Source organism: Sander vitreus, chromosome 3 (assembly GCF_031162955.1).
Source record: "Sander vitreus isolate 19-12246 chromosome 3, sanVit1, whole genome shotgun sequence".
Lineage (NCBI taxonomy): Eukaryota > Metazoa > Chordata > Actinopteri > Perciformes > Percidae > Sander > Sander vitreus.
The window spans coordinates 30,783,107-30,803,302 of NC_135857.1; the positions used below are offsets into that span (position 1 = coordinate 30,783,107).

A 20,196-nucleotide genomic window follows, 5' to 3' on the forward strand; every position below is an offset into this window, starting at 1 on the left:
GCTTCTTGGCTTGATTTTATACAGTGGGTGGTTTTTCCTCATGGAGTGCTCTATCTCTCCTCTAGGTGGCATTAGAGACGGCGGTTTAATCTGGACCACAGGAGATTTTACACACAGATCCGCATTTAACAAAGACCCCCTTACTTGAATTTACTTACAAGGTACCTTGCTGTTTATCTGTGGGGAAAAAATGCTGTTCAAGAGCACCCTGGCAGTGAGCTGGCATCTCTCCAGCCACCAGTCCACCTCCATGCATACGAATCGTATTGTATCCTACAGAAAAACCTTTGTTTGGTACAGATCCTCACAAAAAAATCACACTTCAATAATTTTTATATATATATATATATATATATATATATATATATATATATATATATTAGTTTTCAATGAGATTGATACAAAATGAACATGCCCTCCAATATCGTGAATCATATTGCAATCGCAATATCAGTCAAAATAACCACAATTAGATATTTTCCTAATGTTGTGCAGCCCTACTTCTTATCATATAAAATTAGACGATCTAAGGAATCCATTGATACCAACCATGTCACGCTTGTCGATAAGGGGGATAAATAATGGTAAAAAATAATGTACCAAAGTTAGGCCATTTTGAAAGGAGTCACTTTCACCTCAAGCTATCAGAATAAAAATGGATTTATCATGTTTTACACTGTAGCTGTTGCCATAACTACAGATTTCAGATGATGTCTCAAAAGTATCCAAGTAGAAGGAGATTTACAAATATATGTCCATTGAAAAATACTAAGTTGATTTACAAATGATGTAATACGAGTTACAAATCAGACGCACGGACACAGGTACGCATTTATAGATTCAACTCGCTCGGTTTCAAGTATTCATTTTGCGATGATTTGTTTGTGATTTTATGTTTGCACTAATTTGTAATATAAAGGGTTATGAAAAAAAATGAATATCTGAGTGTACTGTGTGGAGAAGGAGATGAATATTTTTTAGGGCGGGTATGACTAACAGTAGATATGACGCTACCTTGGATGAGTTGATGGAGATTTGGCTTTTATGGAAAGAGAATACCATTGTGATTTTATTACATTTATGTGTAAAATTGTTCAATTAAACACGTTTGGCACATTTCCATGTTTCAACACAAAACGATTTCAGAGATAGAAAATGAAAGAAACGCATGTTGCTTCCTCCATGGGAATAAAAACAGAGAGGATGGTTCCTGTCAGCGGCTGATTTACGCTGAAAGACACATGCAGAGGTCTGAGGAGCAGTTAACCATAGTCCTCATACATCCACCGGAGTTTACAATGCCAACACAAAGAAAGCGGAAGGTAACGGACATCCGGCTGGAAAGAGTGAAAACCGGCGGAACAGAGCAATCGTGAGTCTGATTCCTTGGACGCACTAATCACTGATATTTCTTTATTTTGCTGAAGGCCATCTTGACTTTTCAGCAGTAGCTTTCGCAAGACTTTTCCTCATTTCCTCCTCCTCCTCCTCCTCCACCCTGTGTATGAGCAGGGATGCAGCAGTAGGTCTTCAGCTGTCTGGCTCCCAGCTGGTCCTGGTGGTGGGTGTAGTGGTGAGGAAGTGGGAGCTGAGGGTGAGGAGGAGCAGAGGGGTGGGGTGGAGCGGAGAGGCAGCTGGCCTCTTGGCAGGGAAACGGATGGGGGCACTGGCTACATGGTGGCATGCTGGCACCAACCTGCACAATGATTTAGACATGACGTTATTTAGTTTTGTCCAAGAAAAACTAGTGTAGAAAACATGAGTATATTATTTATCAAAATTACAATAATCCATTAAATGTCTATCTATGAATCTCTAAAGAAAATACATTTTACTTTATATACCTTTTTAAAGTTGTTGAACTTTCTTTGCCTTCACAACCATTAGTATCTGTGAAATGTGCTGCCTCCTTTATACAGTATGTAAAAGTCCCATTACTTTAGCCTGATTAGTGATTCACGAATTTGGATGGATGGATGGATCATGACGACAGGCTAGGCTGCATATTCAGTATCGCTTTCAAACAACCCAAAGGGTTTTTACACAAACCATAAACACATCAACTGAACGTTGAATCACTGAAGCAACACCTATAAATCTCTTGCAGAAAAAATAGTACGGGACACATTCATAAATTATGCGCACCTTCGAAGCAACATGGAAAAAAAGGCTTGCACATGATTGATGCACAGGACAGATAAAGGTTAAGTATTTCCAGCGCTCGACTTTTGAAATACATTTACAAGCATAGTTTCCATGTTTACATGTCTGTCTGTTTTACTGGCCGTCATACAAAGAATCTAATTTAGAGTGTTTCTCTCAGATACACAAGGCCTGTAAATAGAAACGCAGCAGGAAAAAAAACTACTAAACATTTTGGTTAAATCTACAGCATGTACTTATTGGACAAGCTGCAGCATTGGCGCACACCTGTGGCGTGTTGCTCCCAGTGTTTCTCAGGTCTTCCAGGTCAGTCATCCCCAGCTTCCACCTCTGCCATTTCTTCTTTATCTCTGCCTGCACCTGTAAGCAAAGGATGAGGTACAGTGAGAGAAAGAGGAGAGAAATCGGAAGACAAAAAGTCCTTGGGCAAGACGCTACTAAAGATGGAAAATGTAAAAGAAAAGCATCAAGACACCTTTAAACTGAATGTACACTGAGTTGATAAACAGATCTGAAAACTCTGACTCAAAAATCCTGTTGTAGAGTTGTCTTTTTTTTCTTTTCTTTTTTTACAACATATAAATCAGTTGTCCGTGGTGGACCATGAGGGACACTAAAAAGCCCCACCAATAATTGTCCTAATCATTGGGAACATTTCCTTTTGTTATTTCACAAGCATTTTATGTCAAGCCTCTGTGATCCTGGTGCACAGTGCCTGCATGTATACACTCACGTTGGTATCATGCATGCACACACATAGACACACCACTTACCTCCTTGTTGATAAAACAGTAGAGGATGGCTACTAATAAACCCTGTGAAGAGGGGAAATTACTCTTAATGTCGAACCCAACGTAGAAATACCATAAAATGTGTTTTGTGATGCTGTTTCTATCAAGAAAAAGTCTTCATCTCGGGTGGATATACAAAGTCCTGACTGTACCTGGAAAGAGTTGAAGAAGAGTTGGAAAAAGAGGTTGATGTTGGGGAGGATGCCATCCCTGTGTTCTTCTGTCAACACTGCAAAGACCACTTCATGGATCCCCAGCAGAGGGATCAGGGTCAGGGTGGATTTGGCCAGTCTGGAGGGAAAGACACAAACCAGAACTTTATATCTCTTATCTATTCAGTGTTTTGCTCAAAGGCCCTTCAGCAGGGTATATGCTTTGCTTTGTTTGTTGAACACCTGCTTTCCAGTTACAGGACAGTCTCCCTATCCAGCTGCCCAGCAGAGCATTGGGGGAGATAAGAAAGAAGCTCTGCTTGATGGAAATTATTCTTGTAAATCAGACCTTTTGTGCGAGATAGCCATCAGCTTGTGTGTTTGTGTGTGTGTGTGCGTGTGCATGTGTGTGCATGTGTGTGTGTGTGTGTGTGTGTCCACTGTGGCTCCTTGTTCCAGCAGCTTTAGTCTGAAATACTGTTCATTCAGAGTTGATTTGACATGTTGCAATAAGAAGGGTGAAACAGAGTTCAGTTAGTATGTTGAAATCATGTACTGTAATTAAGTACATTTTAGAAGTACTTGTACTTAAATTGAGTATTTCCCTTTTATCCCACTTTATACCTAATCTACTACATTTAGGAGGATCACTAGTTACTCTACAGATTCAAATGTGACGTACAAAACACATATGATAAGCTTACAGATAGCACTGGTAAAGATCACAGTAATGGTTCCCAACATTTTTGGTTTGTGATCCCTTACAAAAAAGCAGCTGGGGCCCCTTGTCATGTTTCAGATGTCTAAGATGCTTGTTATCATTTATACCATATGCATTAGTATTCATCTGATAATGTCAGATAGAATATCTTGTTTTACTTTTGATAATGTAACTGTAGTTCTTTTTTATGGTTGCTGGCTTTTTGGTTTATTGCATATATTTTACATACTTATGTATCAATGTAGGCCTACTGTATGTCTTCTGTTGTATTTATAATGGCTGCAGTGAGCTTCAAGTGAAGGGATAGTCAAGTAAAGCTTTTCAGAGGCTGTCTTAGTCCCACTCTGACACAAATAAAATCCACAGGGAAGTAAAGTAAAGATAATAAGAAAATAAGAATAATGACCTTCATGACAGTACACGTCATGTGAAAGCCATGTAAGCCAACACTCTGCCTCTTTCAGTCAAAGATTAGAAGGTCATGTCAAGCTATCACAGTGCTGACATGGTCTCTATGCACCTCCACTAATGTTAATTCTGCTCTAATCCATTGAGGAGGTTTCCCACACTACTGGTTCCACAGTGTTCACACGTTCACCACGTTAGCCATGTTATCAAGTTGACCTGAAAACCATTAGCCTAATTATTGTCTTGCCCACTGCAAATACTGTTTTCCTTGACAATGTGTTTGTAGTATTTTTTCTTCAGTGTTTTTTTAAGGCAAGGTGAATATAACTTTACAACAGCCATGTCCACGTGTCTTACCTGAATTTGTAGTCGGAGTATCTCATCTGATGGGCTCTCAGTTTGGATACAAGAATCTGGATGATGCGAATAAAGATGAAGAAGTTCACCTGAGGTGATACAAACAGGGTTATTTACATCCTCAGCGGATGTGTTACAAATGAGATGATGACAGTTCAAAACACATATTCTAATCAGAATAAGGGCATCCTTGAATGAAGGTTTATAGCTTATGTTGACAACTTTGTCCACTCTACTGCCCCACCCAGTCATCATCATTCTGTACAAACAGTCCAGGCTTGAAGCTACTACTGTATGAGTCACCCATGAATTTCAATCACTGACTGACTTCTAAAAGTGTGTGTGTGTGTGTGTGTGTGTGTGTGTGTGTGTGTGTGTGTGTGTGTGTGTGTGTGTGTGTCTGTCTGTCTGTCTGTGTGTGTGTGTGTGTGTTCATGGTTGAGTAATTTGAATGTGACAGGGAGTGCTGCAGGTCATGTACTGTGCATGGCAGCGGTAGCTCTGGACGTAGTGGTCCCCGTACGGAACAAGTACGGACTGTGGACTGGTAGCTGGTGAGGAGTCAGTTCAACTCCTGGGCACTGCTGAGGTGCCCTTGAGCAAGGCGCTGAACCCCCAACTGCTCAGGGTGCCTTTTATTGGCAGCCCCCTCACTCTGACATCTCTCCATTAATGCATGTATACGGTCCTGTTTGTGAATGTGTGTGTATATCGGGAATGAGTGTAAAATTGTAATTTCCCCCCTAGGCATCAATGAAGTACATGTGTCTATCTGCACTATGACATGAAGTCACGGAGAGAGAAAGCCAAATGATGCAGATAAGATAAGGAACATCCCATCGAAACACAATGTACAGATCACATGTACAACTGCCAACCTGTGATGTTTCTGTCCTGCATTCATATTGACTGTAGGGTTTAATAGGAAACATCCAGAGACTGCCATTTACACTGAGTATTTTGTATTAGTATGTGTGTGTGTGTGTGTGTACGTTACCAGAATGGCGATCAGAATGGGAGTGCGGATTATCCACCAGTGCGCCATTTTCTCGTTTACCTCCCAACACCTACAAGCACAAAAAATGTAAGCAATAATACACAACAAGGTATCCTGACGAAACTAAAGTACTGGATAAGGTAAAGAATGAAAAGACGAAAAGTGAAAATTTAATTCACATCTGTTGAACAGGTACGAGGCAGAATAACTATTTAAAAAAAATGATAAACTCCACACAATCTATTAAAGAGGCAAAGATAAAAATTACTCACATTGTGTTTTCAAACAGGTAACGTACAATAATCCAAGGAACCACAAATAACACTGGGGTGCCTGACACAAAACAGACATGCGTAAGTAGAGTTTACAACACAAAAGCAGATGTAGTTAATCATATTGGATATAACACACACACACACACACACACACACACACACACACACACACACACACACACACACACACACACACACACACACACACAAACACACACTTGTTTGATAATTAAGAGTGCAACCATTCACCTTTTACTAATTTTTCATTTCAGCTGTGTTGTGTGTGTGACTACTTCTGTATCATTACCCCAGCCAATGAGAAGGTATCCAAAGAAGTAGCGGTTTTCGGAGAATACCATCATCCCCAGCAGATTGTGGAGATACAGGCCTTCCACCAGCAGCCAGTAGTAGTTGGCTCCCACACAGTACTGCATCAGCACCTGAGCCACGCGGCAGCCAGACACTGCCTGGGGGGTGATGGGGTTGTTTTTACATTTCAAGTCAAGTCTTAACCAACTCTCAGTAAACAGTTTTGACATCAACTATCACTTCAGTTTTCTAACTGAACCACTGTCAATTATTGCTATGTGATAAACTTGTACAATGTTAATAATTACTTAGTATTATCAGACTTGTATAATGGATACAATGTCAAAACTCATGGTCAAGGTGAAGGCTAGTGGTTGAAAACTGCTCTTTGATGCAATGGAAGCTTTGTTTTCTGTGATACAAATTTAGACATCCCTGAAATAATCCCTGTTTCCTACTCTCTCTCCCCTCTTCTCTCGCTGTCAGTGTGTGTATGTGTGTGTGTGTGTGTGTGTGTGTGTGTGTGTGTGTGTGTGTGTGTGTGTGTGTGTGTGTGTGTGTGTGTGTGTGTGTCCCAACCTGATCACTGAGCACTTCCAAGATGTCCCTGTTGTCTCTGAACTCCGGAGTGTCTCTGCTCAGCAGAGCATCTCTGCTCAGGATGGAAACAGCTCGCAGAATGAACGATGCAAACAGGTTGGTGTGGATGTAGTTCCTGGTGCAGTGCAGCTTCCTGCAGACATCACACATGTCACGGTGCCGTTAAACGTATCACAATGATGTTTCACGTTCAGTCAGACTGTTAAAGGTGTTACACACAAAAAGTGTTAAAAATAAATGTGTGAAAGTTCAGCACTCCCTTTCTTTTATTTGATGATGGCGGTCAGTGAGGAACCTGACCTCAAGAAAAATCCTCTTGTGAAAAGCACACACTTTCTAAAGGCCAAACTGAGGTCTGTTTATTTTCTTTATTTCATTCTTTTATGGTAAGTGCTTGTTGCTGTGATATTTTTTTGCATCAGTTCACTTTACACAACAAACAGTTAATTCTTAGAATGCCTATGAACAGCATCAGACATATGACCAAGTTTGTTTATTTTGAATAAACAATTGTTTTATAAGAGAAACTACTGTAATGACAAATCGTTTGATGCCTTTAACAGCAACTGCATGGTAAGATGCTTTAAAACTGTACACAACCATACTGGCTGTGTGTTACATAATGTTACATAATGTGTTACAGTACATAAACAGATATAAATAATGAACCAAAAATAGGCTAAAAATAATGAGATAACGAGACAAGAATATTCAAAGGCAGAAAACTGATTTCAGAGACGTAGAGATGCCCACCTGAAGAACAACAGAATAATCAGAGCCAGTGAGAGACTGGCCAGACTAACACAGTAACCCACTGTGTACATGACTCTGAAGCAGGCTAAGATCAGCATCTGCTTCTTCTGTACAGAATACAACCAAAATACAAGAGTGGGTTAACACTGTGGACAAAAATGGTGTGTGTGTGTGTGTGTGTGTGTGTGTGTGTGTGTGTGTGTGTGTCTACCTGAGCTTCCGGTTGGCTATCAATGTTGCACTGAGAATGATCCCTCCAGGTGTGGCTGGAGTTGCTGGTCGTCCACTGACCGTCAGGACCACATTCCCGCAACACAAAGCCATTACGCACTACACAAACACACGGCATCGGATGAAACACACACACCCTTGACCACATACAATAGTATTGTGTGTGTGTGTGTGTGTGTGTGTGTGTGTGTGTGTGTGTGTGTGTGTGTGTATTCCTACCCTGGTTGTACCAGGGCAGGTACCAGGGACAGGGCACTTTGACTGTAGAGTTTGGTTTCCCATCTGACCAGCAGGCGTACATGTCAAACATACGACCACAAAACACTCCTGAGGAGAGGAGAGGAGGTTACTGCTCCTTTATTAATGTGTATTATAAAGGTGTGTGTGTGTGTGTGTGTGTGTGTGTGTGTGTGTTGTTTAACTATAGTCTTGGGGTCCAAAAAACGGAAATACAGTATACTTGTGGGGTCCGGACAGCTTTGTGGGGCCAAAATGCCCCACAATTTTAAAGGTCTGTTTGAGGGTTAAGACTTGGTTTTAGGATTAGGGTTAGAATTAGGTTATGCTTAGGGTGATGGTAAGGGTTAAGGTTAGGCATTTAGTTGTGATGGTTAAGGTTAGGGTAAGGGGCTACGGAATGCATTATGTCAATGACGGGTCCCCACAAAGCTCTGTGTGTGTGTGTGTGTGTGTGTGTGTGTGTGTGTGTGTGTGTGTGTGTGTGTGTGTGTGTTTTCATTCATTTCTAAAAATGTGCATGTTACCTTTGGGTCTGGGTTCCGTACTCATCTGGAGCAGACATTCCTTCCTGTAGCGGTTCCATTCCTCAACTGTATCCTTCACAGTCCTCCCTGACACACACTTCACACATACAAACAAGCAAACCACACTTTAAGTAAATATCGGCTTTATTTGGAGGAATTTGCACTTTGATTATATTTTGTTATTTGCACTGAGATATTGTCTGTTTTTGCTTTGTACTTTTCATCATTCTATCTATCTATCTAAAAACATACCAGAGTCCTGTGAAGGAGGAAGAGGATGAGGAATGTGTCAGAGGCCTTCATCACTCAGAGGTGTGCCAGGGTGGCCGCCGGGAGATCATCTCAGAGCTTTACAAGACACCACAACGTCACTGAGGGGTCATCAGACGTCATGTAAAAGCAAACGTGAGATAAGTTAAGTGGAAAAAAAAAACCCCACTTACGGTAATATCTGGTTTACATCCATAAATGTAGCGTGTGACAGCAGTGTACGAGGAATAAATAAAACTGCAACCAATTAGGGCTGCAACTAACGATTATTTTCATTGTCGACGAATCTGTCGATTATTTTCTCGATTTATCGATTAGTTGTTTGGTGATTATTTAATAGTTAACAACTAGGCTAATCGATTAATCTTTTGCAGCTCTACAAATGAGAATTCCAACTTTACACTCAAGCCAGCTAGACCAAGTCTAGAAGTCAACTGTGTGGCTTTAGTGTAGACACGTTATAATCATTCAGGAAAGAAGACAGCAAAACAACACATTTCCCTTGAAATGTCACATCTTATACTGTAACAAGGGTTTTGGTCAACACCTGGTGATGAACTTGGAAATGTTTGAATTCATGAACTGATGACGAGCGCCCAAAACCCACCGTTAGAAGTAACGCGTTACTGTAATCCGATTACTTTTTTACGAGTAAAGTAAGGGATTACAATTGCAAAAACAGTAATTAGATTACTGTTACTTCCCCGTAAGCAGGCTGCGTTACTGCGTTACTTAACCGTGATTTTGTTTCGTGAGACTGTCTCGTGAGTGATAACGTATGAGCGCCGCGACGTCAGTGGTAAACACCAACATGTGTAGTGTTGAAGAAGAGACAACATGGAGCGCTGGAGAGAGCAGGACCATGCAGCGTTTAATGCTTGGAAGTACCGACATTACTTTGAGTTTGACTCGGTTAAAGGTGACAAAAACATCAGCGTCCGCTGTACACTCTGCGTGGGAAGAAAACTTTTATCTACAGCAAAAAATTCCACCTCAAATCTGAGCAAGCACCTAGCAAGCCAGCACAGGAATGTGAAACCCTGAACCCCCAACTGACATGACCGCTGCGGCTACATAGACTTACTGTATCTCTGATCCAGTGAATGTGTCACTACAGCTTGTATTTTTAAGCTTGCATTTAACTTTTAGCTTCTGAAAAGCTAGATTATCTCATATCACTTTTAAATTGTTCCACAAATATGTCACTTGTCAGTGTATTAGGTAACTAATGCAGTCTACAATAGAATGTAATGAATCATTCATGAAGGTTAAAATGTTCAGGTTTTATTGAAAATTTTCAGAGGTGTTGATTGTATTTTATGGTCATTTTGGAGGCTCTAGTTTGTTGTATTGCTACTGAGATATGTTTCTAATATTTAGTCTACTCTTGTGGGTTTAGACGGGGTGATCAGTTTCTGTGTTCGTTTAGTTGTCAGCTAATTAGTTTTGGTATTTTTGGTATTGTGGGTCTGATGACCCACAACGTGGCTTCACTCTGCTGCTCTTTATGTCGAACCTTTACACCAGGCGTGTAGTCAGTAATGAGCCAGGGTGGCACTGACCCGCCCACTTTACTCACTGGCCCGACCAGCCAAGTTTGATCCAAATACGTTTTGTTATGAAAAATATTCAAATGTATGTAAAAAAAAGAAATAGTAACAGAACTAGTTGTGTGTGTTTAATGTGTCTTGCGTTATTATTTAAATTAGTAACCTTCCTATTTAGTAAGAAATCATGATCACTGATGACGGCTTCTAGCTGAAACGTGTTTGTGTTTTGCCCACATTAAATAAGAAGATAACTTATCCGTGAGTGATGTAGTTTTTAGTTTTCTTTGATCCTGTTACTGCCGTGGCCTCGATACACTGTCTGAGATTTGGCGCCTTGCTGGCCACTTTTCATTATATCTTTCATAATTCAAACAATGCTTGGCTGGAAGTAGTAACAGATTTTACAGTGAATACATTGAGAGCGAAGTCGCTTCAATCCGCAGGGAGTAACAAATTGAAACTTAAGTAAAACAAATTGTTTCATTAAGAACGAGGGAGATCCTTCTAGGTAAAGTTGGACTCACAGGTGTTTAATACCTGTCGCATGATTTTCATATACAGCTTAAGATTGTATCTAAAAAGTGACTGCTGCTTATATTTGGTTATAATTGTATGGTATAATGCAGCCTCAATGAGATATGAAAACACTCATCCATATTAAGCTTGCATTATCAGTTGTCATAGATGTAGAGCTTACCTCTATAAGAATTGTATCTGTTTTTGTGTAGTCAGAAATGTGAATTAAGTGAAAAATCTGTTTTATCAAACTGAGGAAGAGAATATTTTACATATGGAGAAAAATAAAAACTCCCATTAATACAAAATAAATGCAGCCATTTGTAATTTTTTTTCTAAATCGCAGTATATTTAGAAATTTGTGAAATTTATTGGAAAGTGCCCATTAACAATCGAGCAATTTGTAAAACAGTGGGACATTATTCTGTCTTTTTGTTGATTGAGATTTAAAACCATTACACAGCTTGTTAAAAATGAGTGAGGCTATTACTTAAAGAGAGGTACAGAGCGGTAAATGAGAGAGGTGTGGTTGTGTGTTGTTGAGCTGAAAGATAAGAACTTACTGCTTACAATGAACCACATGATGTATTCTGTATGGACAGTATGCTGGCAGTGCAGCTTTGCCTAGAGCACTATGTACAAGGAACACGAAGGAATATAAAGAATGAGGTCATGAACGAAGCAGATGAGTCTGCAATAACCAAAGCTGTCGTGTGTGTGTGTGTGTGTGTGTGAGATTCAAAGCCACAAGATTTTGTTGAAAGTTCCATGATTTTTCTGAAACCTTATTTGCGGTTTTACATTATTGAATGAATACTTTGTTGTTGTTTGTCATTGTTAACTTTCTGCATCTCAACTGTGAATATTCCTTTTTTTTTTTTTTTCTTTCTGTCTCTTAATTAAAGAGACTCACACACATCTATCACATACGTAGTAACAAATTACGCTGCACTCAAGTCTTTCTTTCTTTCTAAATGCCTCCATCTCCCTCTTTCTCAACTGAACCTACGAGATAATAAACCCTTTCCATTAGAACAAATCTTTATCTATGTTTAATAAGGTTCAAATGGTTGGTACTTCCTCTTAAATTAGACAACTCCCTTTAATTTAGCCATTAATGTAACAACTAAGAAGGGGAAATGTATGTTAATGAGGAGATGGAGGTTTTGGTGATTTGATTAAACTGATTAAATGCTATTCACTTGACTGACAGAGAACAGTGTGCACTGCATTAGAACTCAGTGAACACAGTAGCACAGCCATATTGGGATGGCAGGGAGAAATCATTTATGTTACATTGACAGTGGCATTTTCATAGAGAAATATCTGTCTTTTTGTCAAATATCTAGGTTTTTATGTCCAGCAGCAGCAACTGTAGTATGTTTGAAAGCGAACAAAAAGAGCAACAGAGGAGCAGCCATAGTCATCCCAGCTTCAGAGAGAACAGCTGTAGAAACTTATACAACATAAAATCATAGGAAAGAACATCACAGTGCCTCTCTGAGGGGTTTTTTTTTCTGCATCTACAAACAACCAAATGATCTCTCCTAATAAGAAGTCAGGGAGAGCCACACCCTCGACCCCACTGGTTCAAAAAGTTTCCTTTCTACCCCCATTGTCTGCATGGAAATTCTACTGGTTTTGTACCATATCACATACAGTAGATCGTTACGTTCTATGATAACAGACCGCAAGAATAAAGTAATAAGTAATAAAATAAATAATTTCATTTTATCAGAAAGGCGGGGTAATCTAGAAACACTTAAAGGTCCTATGACATGCTGCTTTTTGGATGCTTTTATATAGACCTTAGTGGTCCCCTAATACTGTATCTGAAGTCTCTTTTATATAGGCCTTAGTGGTCCCCTAATACTGTATCTGAAGTCTCTTTTATATAGACCTTAGTGGTCCCCTAATACTGTATCTGAAGTCTCTTTTATATAGGCCTTAGTGGTCCCCTAATACTGTATCTGAAGTCTCTTTTATATAGGCCTTAGTGGTCCCCTAATACTGTATCTGAAGACTCTTTCCCGAAATTCAGCCGTGGTGCAGAATTACAGCCACTTGAGCCAGTCCCACAATGAGCTTTGTGCCATTTCTGTGTCTGTAGCTTTAAATGCTATTGAGGAGGAGAGAGGGGGGGCAAGGTGGAGGGTGGGGGTGTGGCCTTGACCAACTGCCATGCTTTGCTTGTTTTCAAGCCATAATGTCTCTCTCTTTCCCATGGGTGAGCCAAATTCTCTGGGCGGGCAAAGCAGAGAAAGGGGAGGTAACCTTGCTCCTTATGACCTCATAAGGAGGAGAATACAGATCGGCCCATCTGAGCTTTCATTTTCTCAAAGGCAGAGCAGGATGCAAGTTTTTTTTTTTTTTTGCAGGATTCATCCCTGATTGGCTCACCCTGACAAAACATAACCAAACATAAACATAACCCTCCTCTTGCTTAAACCTAACCAACCCAACCAAAGCAGGCAACGAGTACTAGCCATTCAGGGATGAGTTCCCGAATGAATATTCATGAGTCTTCCCCTACTATCCTGCAAAAAAACAATTGGCGAGCAGGATACCCAGAGCTTGGTTTACATCTATCGCCATTTCTAGCCACTGGGGGACCATAGGCAGGCTGGGGGAACGCATATTAATGTTAAAAATCCTCATAAAGTGAAATTTTCATGCCATGGGACCTTTAAGAACTCCATGTAACAGAGGATCCTGAGATCAAGGCCTGCTTTTCCTGAATAGATTGATCATTAAAAGAAACAGGATTTAAACTAAGTAAAAAAAAATTTAAAAATGCATCTGCTCTCTAGCTTTGTTGTTCTAGATCATTTCTTTCACTTATTTATTTAGGTGTTTCCTTTAATTTGTGCCTCATCTGTACTTTCAGCTTCAAATCACTATGTATTCGGGCAGCATACAGCGTTCTCGCAGGTGTTTGTGAATCCTGGGTTAGGCTCAGAAATCAAATTCATCTGATATCATGGCTGCTGATACTCAAATTAAAGGGACATGTATGCAGGGAACTTGCATGCACACACAAATACCCCCTGAAAAGCAGACACCTCACTGTGATACACGCACGCACGCACGCACGCACGCACGCACGCACGCACACACACACACACACACACACACACACACACACACACGCACACTTAGCCCAATTAGCTTGGATGACCCGCATCCACCAACAGCTTATGTAAGTTTATGTAACAATGCTAGAAGACTGTGTGTGTGTGTGTGTGTGTGTGTGTGTGTGTGTGTGTGTTGCAACCAGCTTCCCCATGCCTGTGTTGCACCACCCCGCAGGGCTGCACGTAATAGTTTACACCACTAACTCAGTAATTAGCACCCAATCAAAAATAGTGACAAATGATCAATTCAAGTTACAAGAGCCCACAACAATCTCCTAAAATACCTTTCTATTTTTCTAAAATCATTGTTATATTTGATATTTATTTTATTTTTCTCATACTTTATAACTTTTAGCAACTTGTTTAAATTATTATATTTTGTAATCTCTTTAGGCTTTTAAATTCTTTTTGTTCTTTGTGTCTCCTGTTTTTAATGCTACATAAATGAAGTTTATTATTATTATGTTCTTAAATACAATTTGAAATGGTCATTAAGTTTTTCTTTTTTCAGTGACTTGTGTCTGACAGATAGGCGTGGAGCCTGACAACTTCGTTTTTGTTCTTGCTCTCCATGCTCTGTGTGGGCGTCAGAGGTCAGAGTGATTCAGTGTGTTGCTCAGTCTCAACACCATCACACTGACGGTGAACCCCTTGATCTAAAATGTATTGTGTCCACTGTCTCACCTTCAACCCCTCTTTTAAAAAGCTGAGGACAGAAACTGTACCCCTACATGTGACCATTCGCACAGCACTGGATTTCACTGTGATAAGCATTAACATGTATTGTCCTATTGTTATCCATACATGCTTATAAACGTGTGAAGTCGGTAGAGGTTAGAGTATTCTTGTTCTTTTGATTTGTGTCACTTCCATTCACTCTGCCAGACATGCAATTGCCATGCTTACATAATCCCCAACGACCATATTATCATGCTATAATAAACAACTACAATGAACGATTCCCAATTATCCTTCTGAAAGAAAAAGAAAAAAGACAGACCAAACACTGGAAACAGTCGTGCAAAGGTCAAAGAACCCGAGGTGAAGAAGGCTGCATGCATGGTGTGAACGTAAAGGAAAAGAATGTGGACCTCACCTTTGGTTATTTCATGTTTTCAATGTCAAAGTCTGCAACCAAACCCCAGAAAAAAACATAAGCAGGTCCGCGTCTAGGAACTGTTGTCCAGAAGTGTCCCGACGGCAGTCGCATAACGCGATGAATCCAGCATGGTTTATTGGAAAGCTGACTGACTGACATCCACGGAGCGCACATATAGTCTGCGATCACCGGCTCACCCCGCCTCTCTCCCTCTCTCTCTCCCTCTCTCTCTCTCTCTTTTTCTCTCTCTCTCTCTCTCTCTCTCTCTCTCTCTCTCTCTCTCTCTCTCTCTCTCTCTCTCTCTCATTGACCTGAAGGATGGCGGTCGCTCGGGTGTTTATAGTGATGGATATTTATCGGCCGGTGCAGGATGTTGTGGTTTCTCTCTAACTACAAGCAGCTGCTCACTCAGGCACCTCCCAGGAAAAAATCTTGATATGAATCTGCAAGTACAATTTGATTTGTATTGATCATTGAGGAACTGCTGAGTGTACTTCTACTACTATTACTGCCAACTTATAATAGTAATAATAATAATAATAATATTAATGCTATATCATTAAATAACCTATAATTGATGTTTTAGTGATTAATACATTTACTGCATGGTGTATTTGGTACTCTGATTTAAATGTGTGTTTCTCTGCGCTAAAGTTGCAAGTGGTAACTTCACGTTTACTTAAAAATGTTCCTCTTGATGAAATGATGATGGATAATCTGAAGCTCTGAACCCTTGTTACATCCTATAATCTTCTCTAGGGCTAATAGATGTTAAAGTAAATATGCTAAAACGTGTAAATTAGTGGGGTGGGGGTCAACAGTCCATCACTCTGCTTTCTAATGAGCTTTTCCCTCAACAAGATGGCAGGTCGTAAAAAATAATCCAGGGTTATCTGTCAACTGTTGGTTTTGCCTCTACCTTTGATTTCACCACTGAATTGGCCAGTGAAATATGTGCAAATAGCCTACACATTACTGTGCAAAATGTATGCAATATCTTTGCTAGTAAGCATCAACACAGATGTCATTGACTTCACGATAAACCACTGTGATGTGTCTGATGTGTAATAACCCTTTAAACTCAACCTTCTACTGTTTTTCTTTTTACTTTGCTCCGTGTCTGTTTTATTTCCGAACATTATCAATAAACATAATCATTGTTTTGGTGAGGTACGTCTTTAAAGCATCAACCAATTTAAAATGAATGAGAAACAGTTTGGTGCATAACACTGTGGTGTAAATTCAGCAGATGTTACATAGTATGTATGTTGTCTCAGGCCCCGTCACTGAGGACACTTCTGCTGCAGCATCTTCACACAGAAAAACAGATTAAAAAAATAAACTTTCTCTGACTGACTCCCTGACAATTTCAGTATAAACACAGGTCAATCACACCCCTTTCCTGTCAGAACATTCCAACAAGTTAACGGCTGGTGTGAGCTGAAAGATGAAGAAGAATTGTATGTGTTGAAGTGTTTTTACATGTAGTGGACTCTAAGGGTGTGTCCCAGTTTCATACCATAGACCAGTATGTACATATACACAATGTACATATGTACGCAGACAGACGTTTGGAACATTTCAACATGTAGCCTGCTGATTGTACTGTGTTTGCTCTTCTCTTGCACGTACATGTAAATGGGGCTGTGGACTTGAGCTGACTGGGAGCCCCTGGGCCCAAGGCTCCCAGTCACCATGCCACCTCTCAGGGAGACTCTCTCCTACCGTTTTGTTTGGTTCCTTTATCATTTTCCGCCAACGCCTTCACACTAGCCTGGTTGACACCAGACCCTTCTCAGTTGTAACTGAGAGTGGGTCTGGGCAATGTTCATTCACAGTCCATTTCCAAAGGGACGTCACCAATGAACGCTGCTCAAATGCCTCTGGGAGCAATTGGATAGTCCTTCAACCAATCAGACCAACGATCTGGGTGACGTAGCAGCTACAGCGGCATCAACTGGTTGCTGCGCTTCGGCGGTTGTCATGTTGAATGTAAACAAAAAGCTGCTTGCAGTCGCTGCGCTATTGTCATCGTGTAAAGCCCGCCTCCACGGTTGTGATCGGTGCGTCCATCTGGAAAAATTGGAAATGGCCCTGAATGGGCTCTTGGCCAGACTGACTTCAAATCTCAAATTTGTCAGAAGTTCGTCAGGGTTTTCCCAGGCTACCCTCACATCATACTTCCCACTCAACTCACTGTCTTTACTGCCATCCACATCTCATCATGTTTTTGTAACTAAATCACTAAATTGGATTTATTTTATAACTTGATTTTTGGCGTCTCTCCCTAGTCGTGACCTTCAGCCACTATGATTGCCCGTTTACTATTTTTGTCCTGAGAGTTGCTTCTCTGAATGCATTGAGCTCAACGCAAGAAGTGCAACTATAATGTGGCCTAGCCAATTAGCTTAACAGACTGTTTGTTATTTATATAAAACGCCACCGGAGGAGTTTTGGGATCTATAGTATAATTAGACTTGACCCTCCATTTGCCAGTAAATACGTTTCAAGGACCCTCCAAAATGATTGCAAAAAGAGGAGCTACCCTACCCATCAATTTATGGATACCTTCTATACTGGTTAGCACTTGGCAAAGATGTACAGATTCCCTTTACTTTCTACAGACGTAATATACGTGATTTAACCTCTGCCTTCTCATCTTATACATCACACTCCTCTGTTATGGTGTGGTGGCCATTTCAGTAGATTTACTCACTAACATTGTTGTGGAAACACAATAAACATGGAAACTAAATGCACACTTCCTGCATTACTTCAAATACTAAGTTACTCCTCTTATTAACTAGTATTCACCTGAATTAAAACAATAAAACATTGAGACCATTCAGCAAAGCACACTGGGTAATTAATTCAACACACAAACTGGTTGCTATGGACTCGTCACTAGGCTTCCTCAGTCATTGTATATTTTAGCTATATAGGTAAAGCTGCCGAAGCTGAACATTATCCAAAACATTATCCAAAACATATATGTTTATTTTTAAAGCAGAGTTTAAATTATATTGTAACAATTTAACAATTCGCCCTTATGAAATCCAATTGCGGCACGGCTGTCTTGGAACGCAATAGACAGACGTAACAGTGAACACTCAGTGTTCGACCTACACAGTCTGTTGAGATGCCTCTCCAAACGCAGAAACAAAGTGCAGTCAACGTTAAGACACGTTAAAAAAAAAAAATCCATATTTTGCCATAATCCAATGACACGAAAAAAAAGTAATCCACAGCGATCAGCAGATCCATAAAAAGGGTCACGGTGTATCTAGCAAGGGGTCACATTCACCAGCCAGCTCCAAACAGGTGAACGAGGTGAACAAGTAGTAAAAATTATAAACAACAAAAGTACATAGCCAGAGTATCAGACAGTAAAAATCAGTTAAATTAATTATAAAGTTAAATCAGATAAGCATTGCATGCATTTTGATGCTGATTTACCCTCTAATCCAGAAATAGCTTACAATCTATATCTTTTTTTAAGTCAAGTTTAAAAACATTGAAAAGGGGTTTGTTTTTCATAATCTTTGATTTATGAATAAAGAATTTTCCAAGCAGAATTATTAAGTTGACTATATATTGTACAGAGGAGTTTGAGTCAGAAAAGTAAAAGAAGATATCAAAATTAGATAAATGTATGTTTAAGCCAAATTGACCATGAATGAAACATTGTATATCATTCCACAGAGAAGAGCTATGTGAACAGCTATAGAATAAATGGTCTAATGTTTCTGTTTCCATAAAGCAAAAGCTGCATTTTTTGTCTACAGTAGGGATACATTTAGAGATAATCTTGTTACAGGGTACAATAGTCATAGCTACAAACAATCGAGACTTATCACTGATCTAAAACCGTGTAGCGATGTCGTTGTTGTGTTGTTTATGTTAATGTTTTTACTTTTAATACTTCGTCTTGACTAATAACCATAGACTGTCTATTATTAATGCGATGAAGTGTAAACGTACATAAGTGTCCTTTTGAAGACCGGATGAGCTCTGCCAGCCACCACTGCTGTATACCACTATAGTAGCTACATGCTAACGGCAGTAAACATGTCATCTTAGCTGGCAATGTTGTTAAATTCTCCCCAATTCCGGGTCACATTCCTGCTGAAACATGTCCGATTGTGTAGTGTTTGGTTCAGAAGCCTTTAATTTTCATTTCGGATTTTCATTGTTTTCATTAGCTCTAGCCCGGTTAGCTATTGTTAGCAATACCAGTTGATAACAACGCATTATGCTGTTTTTTGTGCATGCAAACAGCGTAACAACATGTCCACAGATAGAAGTTGAACATGCCTGTGTGAATGACTGATTTAGTGACACAAATAAGACAGAAGTGCTTACAACTTTATGTTACTGCAGCTTTTCACAATTGTTGATACAGGGGGCAGCCATGTTGGATTTTGAACTCGGGCTACTGCGAGGTTGTACAAGTTCCGAGCTCGTAAATCCGAGGTCAGGGGGCGTGTTTACGACTTTGACCTTGTTAAAACCGAGTTGCGAGGTAAATAGAATGCGGCAATATGCATGTATGTAGCAGGACTTTGTACCGTAAAAAATCACCAATAAAGGCTTCTAAACCAAATACTAAACAAATACAAATACAGTAAAGTGGAATTTGGGGTGAAATGTCCAGCATTGAGCTACATAATAGTTAGCTAGGAGTTAGCTGGTCCCTCACAGAGATCTCATTTATAACCCTGTTTTTACCTGATACTTTCATAGAAGTACAAACACATAAAGTGAGAGGTATACACATGCTTAAACTTTATTTAAAGCATGATTAACCTGAAGCAGGACGGAGTCATGACTTAAAACACAAAAGCAAGGCTTCTAGCTCAGGCTAGCTAGCGTTAGCAAATTACCTTCAAAGTTGCAAAGAAATGATGAAACGTAAAATTTGAAGCCTTTATTTAATTTGCTACATGGTGTTGTACTGGATGGCCGGACGACCCTCCGTGTATCATTAACAGATACTTTAGGCAACTCCAGCAAACACCTTGTAAACTTCATCTCTGCCATAATAACGGTCAATAACTGTCACTGTCTAATGTTTTCTTCTGGTAACCAGAAATGTCCAAACATCCT

At 39.9% G+C, this 20,196-nt stretch overlaps 1 protein-coding gene across 1 annotated transcript; it reads right to left on the reverse strand.

The window, feature by feature from the left end:
* Window positions 1-594: 594 nt before the first annotated feature.
* Window positions 595-15,379, reverse strand: gipr (gastric inhibitory polypeptide receptor). Its single transcript, XM_078246943.1, has 15 exons — window positions 15,088-15,379; window positions 8,774-8,892; window positions 8,522-8,618; window positions 7,977-8,084; window positions 7,738-7,856; window positions 7,527-7,633; window positions 6,753-6,906; window positions 6,172-6,331; window positions 5,862-5,922; window positions 5,590-5,659; window positions 4,593-4,681; window positions 3,107-3,245; window positions 2,937-2,978; window positions 2,431-2,523; window positions 595-1,696 (listed from the first exon to the last, which is right to left on the reverse strand). Exons 2-15 carry the CDS (start codon window positions 8,822-8,824, stop codon window positions 1,442-1,444), a joined length of 1,545 nt encoding a protein of 514 aa, XP_078103069.1. The 5' UTR covers window positions 8,825-8,892; window positions 15,088-15,379; the 3' UTR covers window positions 595-1,441.
* Window positions 15,380-20,196: the final 4,817 nt, after the last annotated feature.